The sequence below is a fragment of the Bubalus bubalis genome, chromosome 8 (assembly GCF_019923935.1).
Source record: "Bubalus bubalis isolate 160015118507 breed Murrah chromosome 8, NDDB_SH_1, whole genome shotgun sequence".
In the NCBI taxonomy this organism is placed as follows: Eukaryota; Metazoa; Chordata; class Mammalia; order Artiodactyla; family Bovidae; genus Bubalus; species Bubalus bubalis.
Genome location: NC_059164.1, coordinates 82297876 through 82306060, shown reverse-complemented (window position 1 = coordinate 82306060; position 8185 = coordinate 82297876). Strand labels below are relative to the sequence as shown.

Sequence of the window (8185 nt, the reverse complement as noted above, 5' to 3'; positions counted from 1 at the left end):
GTTCTCAAAATAATCATTAGATTTCTTTACTATTAATATTTAATAGAAAAATAAAACCAAGCTACCAAGTATATTATTTAGGCCAAAAAAAAAGGTTTTTTTCAAGAAAATGTAGAAATACTTTAATTTACATATCATATTACAATGAATCAACATGGAGTCAAAATCCACAATTACACATTCCTAAAAATTCAGACCATCAATCTCAGAATAATCAGTTTCTGTACAAAGATTTACAGATGTGTGATATATGTAGTTTTTCCTCAGTGTGCTACAGAGTTCAAAGGTTCTGCTCGAATATTCCCCAAATCAAGTGCAGAATCTGTCTCTTCATCAATTTCTCCAATGACTGCACTGTTAAGGGGGAAAAAAAAAAAAAATCAGAACAATCTCATTTCTGACTAAAACTGAAAGGAGATAATAAAGAGAATTACTAGTTAAGTGAAAATCATTTTCATAAGGTAGTGAATTGTACATTTAAGTCACAAAACTCAAATTGAAGGCAACACTGTTACAGGAACGAACATTAAAGGATGAACTGCATAGTGTGACTACTCTCTAAAGGAAAGTCACAAGTCTTTAAAGGAAAAAAAAAACACATATCGGATAGATAATGGTATAAAACCCCAGAGTTTCAATCCTGATTTTCACTGAATCCAGGGACTATTGGAGAAAGGGATGACAGAGGATGAGATGGCTAGATGGCATCACCGACTCAATGGACATGAGTTTGAGCAAGCTCCAGGAGTTGGTGATGGACAGGGAAGCCTGGCGTGCTGCAGTTCATGTGGTCGCAAAGAGTCAGACACAACTGAGTGACTGAACTGAACTGAAGGACTATTCTGGGAATGGGCGAGGTACGGTGGGGTTGGGGCAGGATCAAAAAATCACTATTAAACAAGCAAATAAAAGTATCTATTATTTGAGTAACTTCAATGAACTAAATCCATCAATATATCTATTAGTTTCCCTTTCATGGTTTCTCAATTTACTCAGTGTAAACCCAACAACAAAAAGAAGTGCAATTCTTTCACACAAAGATGACAAAACAGATATTCAGGTATCTAACAAATGATTTTTGATGTGAATGACTTGTGACTGACTAGGGTTAAAAGTCAGCAAATTTTTTCCTTGATTCAACACTAACATAATACGTATAACATTAATTTCATTAATGCCATGCTAGGTAACCAAAATCTCTAGCTGGATATAGGTATTATTACATTCAGACCATGGGACATATTTGAAACATTATTTCATAAGAGACTGGTTGTTCAAATTTGTCTGGCTTTACTGAAAGTAAATTCTACAGATAAATATGTTACACAGAATTTGCTTGATTTTGCTTTAAACTATATAAAGTCTTCAATTCTTTAATAAATGAGAAATACCAAACTGTAGAAGAATATGTTCAGTTTCCTCAATATGAAACAAATCAAGACCTCAGTTCCATCTAGTGTCATTTAAAATCCTTATGGAGAGTGTCATTTAAAATGTCATTTAAGTGACATCTAGTGTCGTTTAAAATCCTTATGGAGAGTAGAGTGCTGAAAAATGTTTTAAAACCAGTTCTCCAAGGAAAAGGGGTAGGCTGATTCGCAGTGTTGACTGATAGCCATAGTGCAAAATAATCCTACTACAGCCAATTTTAAGCTACCAACAAGACGTCAATCAATCAGCTTGCAAAATTTCCCAAAATATAAAAATCTACTTTGGTGAGTAGTATAAGATGGCTCCAGCATACCATGTGAGTCTACAGCAATGTTTTAAATTTTTTTAAAATGAAGTTCAAAAAAAGAGAAAAATTTTTTAAATTAAAGTAGAAGAAATCGTCTTAAACTCAATTATTATGCAGTGTCCCAATACAATCAGTGTGTCCTGGTCAGGAGATCTGGGCTCTACCTGCCGTTCTTTACAGCTCACGTCACCTAAATATTATCTCTATAGGATATTTTATAAACCTCTGGTTTTGATTAAAGATCAAATAATTTATCCATCCAGAGGTGATTTTCTTCCATATTCTACTTGTCCAACAAAGTAATCTGAGATGCTAATATATCTTTCGCTGCCTTCCAGCCATGTTTTAATTTTTAACAGTACTCACTAGTAAAGTGATTCAACAATCTTCCAGTCTCTATAACTGTACAAATACAGCAGCTTCTAGCCACATGTGACTATTAAAATTAAGTACAATAAGTAAAATCTAAAATTCATTTCTTCAGTCACACCAGCTACTTTTCAAGTACCCAGTGGCCACACAATTGGTTAGTACCTACTACAGTGGACAATGCAGATATACAACAGATATGTAACACTCCATCATCCCCTAAAACTGTATTGGACAGTACTGCTCTACACTGTTACACTTTTCTTATACTGTTACCACTAAAACATATCTTCTCAAACTGCCGTATCAGTGTCACAAATTAACTGAGGCCACGACATAAACATGGGACAGCTTAAGTGTGCCAATTACACTAACAATTAAAAGAAAAAATGGATAAATTCAGCTATGTTATAAAGCATTATTTAAAACTGTTCACACAAGAGATTCCAGAGACATTTTCAAACTCTAGCCCGGAAGTGTATTTATGTTCCTCTGAAATTAGGGATATTTTGGGAGAACATTTTAAGAACCTCCTCCAGAGAAGTATCCAGTGTTAGGCAGGGCTCTTTCTGGACCCTATTCAGGCTATTTAACTATGAGAAATATGGACAAATCTCAGTAAATAGAAACCTCTTTTCCATTCAGCAAAGCAGTGCACCTATTGTATACTGCTGTGTGTTAGTCACTTAGTCATGTCCACTTCTTTGAGACCCCATGGGCTATAGCCCACCAAGCTCCTCTATCCATGGAATTCTCCATGGCAAGAATACTGGAGTGGGTTCCCATTTCCTTCTCCAGGGGATCTTCCTGACCCAGGGATTGACCCCAGGTCTCTTGCATTGCAGGTGGATGCTTTTACAGTCTGAGCTACTTGCCTTAAAAAAGACATTTTACTTACACATTGTCGCCTCTTACAATGTATAACCCTAGTACCACTTGTTCTACTCCCTGTGAAGAGCTGAACACTCGTTCATGGCTTTCATCCAGTATCAAATTAATGGTCTGGTCAAAACCTTTCAGTGTTCCCTGTAAAGAAAATATTCAAGAGAAAAAAGACAAATTATCTAAATGTGTAAATTCAACCACACCATTTTAGCTGCCAGGTATTCCAACAGGAGGACCTATTTTAAATATACATACAAGTTTACTATAAAATATCTCTTTATGACCAAGAGTACTCTTGGTTTTTTAAGGGGGAGGGGGGCACCAAGCTTCTGCTAGTGCACAGAGCTGTTGAGAATTACAAAGGACCCCATGTACTAGTTCACTTCCAAGGAAGTAGCATAAAACTTCAGGCTGTCCAGAAGCGAATATTCTAAAGATACAAACTAAAACAAGGAAAACTTAAGGGAAATACTCCTATACACAGCAGCTATAGTAATGTAACAGTATCATACATGTTACATGCCAGTAAACATGCTACACACATTATCTCAACCAATCTCTACCCTTTGTAGTAGATATTATATGTATTCCCACTTCAGAGAAGAAAAACTGAGGCACAGAGAAGTAATCTCTCACGGTTTCATGGGTGGAAATTAGCAGAGCTAGAATCAAACCATGAAAGGCTAGCTTCAAAGCCAGACCACTGAACTTCTATGTTACACTACTATGAACAAACAAATATAATTTACCACTTTTCAGAGACTCAAATCAATCCCCTAAATATACACAAGCTTCAACTGGTAGTAGTAATAGCTAAGGCTAGATGAGTACTTAGTACTTGCCAAAGTGTTCTATGGGCTGCATATGGATTTACTTATTTAATCCCCCTAATAACTCAGTAAGAGTAGACACAAATATGATCACAACAACTTGAAGGAAAGTTCTACAACTTGAAGGAAATATTCAGAGTTTTACAGAAGAATCATGGCTCCTAATAAAGGAAGACATGGGCATATTACAACACAGTATCTCAGATGCTATTTCAGTTTCTGAAGAACATCAACTTATACTGATGGCTTTGGTTGGTTAAATCTCTTATTACAGTTTCATGTTTTAAAACTCAAAATATGTAAAACTAGACCAAGATAAAGAGAAAATGTTAACTTAAAATTTGGAAAAGAAGCAAAATGTGGAGTATTTACTATACTAAACTAGTTAGAAAATAGTTGTTACCACACTCATACATAGCTTCTTGGCTTCATCTTACAAGTAACTATTTAATCAAGTTTCAATGGACAGAGAAGTCTGGTAGACTACAATCCACGGGGTTGCAAAAAATTGGACACAACTGAGTAGACACACACATTCTATCAAGTGGGCTCTCCCAGTGGCTCAGCATCAAAGAATTTGCCTGCCAATGCAGTATATGTGGGTTCAATTCCTGGGTTGGGAAGATCCCCTGGAGAAGGAAATGGCAACCCACTCCAGTATCCTTGCCTGGGAAATCCCATGGACAGAGGAGCCTGGTGGGCTACAGTCCATGGGGTCACAAAGAGTCGGACATAACTTAGGGACTCAACAAATTCTATCAAGTGAACTATGTGTCAAAGGAATACAGAACTGCTGAACTTTAGTTCTCAAAATGTTCTTTTTAAATGGCTTTCCTTCTATAAAGTTAAAACAAGTTTCCAATTTATCATCTATCCTGTTAAAAAAAAATTTAAACTCGAGGTTTCCACAAACTAAAAAACTATTTGCAAATATTTCTTAATAGCAGTAGGCTTTTCAAAGTTAAGATGAGATTAAAATATTTCAAACTCTCTTAATTTGACAAAATACAATGTGCTGCTGCTGCTGCTGCTAAGTCGCTTCAGTCGTGTCTGACCCTGTGCGACCCCATAGACGGCAGCCCACCAGGCTCCCCCATCCCTGGGATTCTCCAGGCAAGAACACTGGAGTGGGTTGCCATTTCCTTCTCCAGCGCATGAAAGTGAAAAGTGAAAGTGAAGTCGCTCAGTCGTGTCCGACTCTTCGAGACCCCATGGACTGCAGCCAACCAGGCTCCTCCATCCATGGGATTTTCCAGGCAAGAGTATTAGAGTAGGGTGCCGTCGCCTTCTCCGAAATACAATGTGAGGTACCTTAAAAAAATTAAAACAAAACCATGACTACTCTCTTGATTAAGAAGGAAGCAAGGCCACTGGCCTTAGGCTTTGGAGTCAAATCCAGTTTAAATCCCAGTTTGGTTCTGCCACATACATTCACATGATTCTGAGAAAGTGACTCTTTTTCTGATCCAGGTACTTAGCTTATAATGCAGGGCTAGTTCTTCTTCACAGAGTTGTACTAGGATTAAGTGATCTAACACACGTGACATGCCTGGTACATGACATATGTTTAATAAATGGCAAAGTCTGACACTTGGTAATTGCCACTTAAGGACCCACTGAGAAAAATCCCAAGGATTAAAAAGAAAACAAAAACAGCAATTGCAGAGTGGGAAGATAGAACAAATTCTATGAATTACATAAGACAATAAAGTTTAGCAGCTTTAAAACTTTTTTGAAAGTTAACAATCATGAATTATAAATGAAATTAAGTGGCCAAAAATCATGGAATAAATTCCTCAGAGAATCTAAGACTTTTCTGGAATTAAAATGGGATACAGTGATAAAAGGAAAAATGAGATGAATAAACTTAGATATTCATCATAATTTATTCTACAGAAGCACAAGATACTACAACCTAAGAATATCTGAAGATTAACACCATACATGTCTTAAATGTCCATTTTATAGAGGTAGTATCTAAATCTTTAAAAAAAGTTTCCAAGAAGCACACACACACAATTAAAAAAAAACAAACAAACTGTATGATTCATGTAGTAGATGTCAGAGCACTGAATGGGGAAGGAAATAAAAGATGAAGGAAGATAAATACAAAATATAGACAGATATCTGCAGACTAGACCAGAAGTTCTCTGAGGGCAGATTCTGTTATTCATCCCAGCTTCTAGAAGAAGCCTTGTATGTAACTTACAGTCAATGTTTATTAATGAAAAAAAACAAAACAAAACAAAAAACGAATTGGCAGCTATTTATCAAAGAGATAAAGAGTTGAATCACAAGAAAACTGCAATGCAGGTGTATTCTGGTGCCTAGGCACTGGAGATCAGAGGTTGTACATAAAAATTTACAACCAATAAGCCTACAAGAGTGGGCTTACCCAGGTGGCACCACAGTAAAGAATCCACCTGCCAATGCAAGAGACGCAGGAGATCCGGGTTTGATCTCTGAGTTGGGACAATCCTCTGGAGTAGGAAATGGCAACCCACTCCAGTATTCTTGCCTGGAAAAGTTCATGGACAGAGGAGCCTGGCAGGCTACACTGCATGAGGTCACAAAGAGTCTGGGAAAACTGAACATTGCAGGCAGAAAAGCCTAAAAGAAAGCAGAGAATGAATACACCAAATACTTACCACAATCATTCTCCCATCAGAAGTAATGACAGCAACAGTTCCTGATAACCGAATCAAGGAAAGCATTTCTGAAGGAATGCAAACTGAAAACTTAAATCTGGCAAGGAAATGGTTTAAATTACTAGGGAAAAAAGTGACAGAATTAAGATACAACTATTTAACACAGCCACATTTACAACATAAAACTGTATGTTCTTAACTCTCTGTGACAACTACACAATCGAAAAAAGGAAAAATAGAAAAAGAACATCCTTTTTATGAGATCAGTGTATTCTATCTTAAAACAGCTGGGATGTTTGGTACTCATTTTTAATGGGGGAATATTGCAAATATGAAAACTGAAGATATTTTTCCTTTTCTTAATCCTGTTTCTTCATCTCTGAAACGAAAATTGGGTCAGTGCTAAACTATTCAATGTCAAATGATTTAATGTACGTTAAGACACTGTCTTCCAGGACCTGCCTTCTGGAATTCAAAAGAAATTATAATCAATGTCAGAAGTACCAATATGCTTGCATCATTTAAAAAGAAAAACCTTTAACGTTCCACTTTTGCCCCAAATTTGTACATGAGAGCACAACGTAATGTTTCTGTCCCGAGACTTTAAAATGGTGCATAGGGTACAATTACAGGGGCTTTTTAAAGTTATTTGCCCCATAAGGCGAACTATTACAACGGTAAGCATTAGTTTAATTCCATCAACAATAAAGTTGAGATTTCAACTGGTAAAAGGGCAGATATTCCACTTTTGCATCATCTGTAAAGTTTTTGCTATCCTCGAAGACTGAGCAAAGCCTATGAATAAAACAAACACATAGATTTACGAGTTCACCGTCGCAACTGGTAAAACTGTTTATCTTATTCCCAAACGTGAACGTATAGGCCCGAGGGAAATGGAAAGGGTGAATCAATAATTGATTTCTAGAGACACGGAAAAGTTCAGAATAATCATGTCGGTTTTGCTCAGTTTTTCTCTCAAGTTAAAAGACGCCTTGGGCCCGCAGGAGCTGAGAGTTCCAGTCCCAGGGGTGAGCCTGATGGGTCCCAGATCCTTAACCTCTGTATCCCCACCCCGGGCTCCAAGCCCGTCAGTGGCCCGGTACCCCAACCGCCCGCCGATCCCGAACCCTGGCCTTTCCAGCACTGGTCCACTCCGAGCAGACGTGGGCTCACCAAGGCCTTGGCTAATGCCCGCGGGAGCCGGCTGAAGGATACGGTTGATGTAGTTCTCCAAGGCGGACGTCATGATACGCGACCTGGCGACTGAAAACACAACAGCCCCGGCCACCAGATGAGCTAGAAAGGACCGCCAGGAAACAGCAGCCTCTCCCGCCGACTGGCGGCAGCAAATACCGCGAGAACTACCGCAGGGAGGCTCCACGAATCAGAGACTGAAAGAACCCGGCCAAGCATTCCCGAGATGCAAAGCGACGACGACCTTAATGCGCGTGCGCAATATATTTCTGCAGTGTTTCTTGAGGGTGGTTTTGGAAGCCGGAGAGAGCTGAAGAGAGTGGGCAGTGGAAGAAAGAAAGACGCTCCCTGAAGATGGGGAGAAGGTGGGCGAGCGCGCTTCAAAGCTGAATGGAAGACTTTAGTGGCAGAAGTTACTAAGGGGAAATGTTGAGAGAAGATGGGGAAGGCAGGAGAAAACCGAATAAGGTGTTTTTGTCACAAGTGAAGTAGAGAGATGAGTGCTGTTTTGGTACGAAGTG

General features: G+C 38.4%; 1 protein-coding gene across 1 annotated transcript; it reads right to left on the bottom strand.

The window, feature by feature from the left end:
* Window positions 1-95: 95 nt before the first annotated feature.
* LSM8 (LSM8 homolog, U6 small nuclear RNA associated) lies at window positions 96-7818 on the bottom strand. The gene is made up of 4 exons (XM_006058836.3): window positions 7686-7818; window positions 6471-6511; window positions 3006-3133; window positions 96-354 (listed from the first exon to the last, which is right to left on the bottom strand). Exons 1-4 carry the CDS (start codon window positions 7714-7716, stop codon window positions 264-266), a joined length of 291 nt encoding a protein of 96 aa, XP_006058898.2. The 5' UTR covers window positions 7717-7818; the 3' UTR covers window positions 96-263.
* Between the last annotated feature and the right edge of the window lie 367 nt (window positions 7819-8185).

Bases quoted from the DNA above. Each gene is read 5' to 3' on its own strand.
- LSM8 (XM_006058836.3), bottom strand. From the start codon at position 7,716: ATGACGTCCGCCTTGGAGAACTACATCAACC. The intron at 3,134-6,470 runs GTAAGTATTTGG...TTTTCTTTACAG, and splicing joins CTGATGGGAGAATGATTGTG to GGAACACTGAAAGGTTTTGA. The intron at 355-3,005 runs GTAAGTAAAATG...CCCCCTTAACAG, and splicing joins ATTGTAAGAGGCGACAATGT to TGCAGTCATTGGAGAAATTG.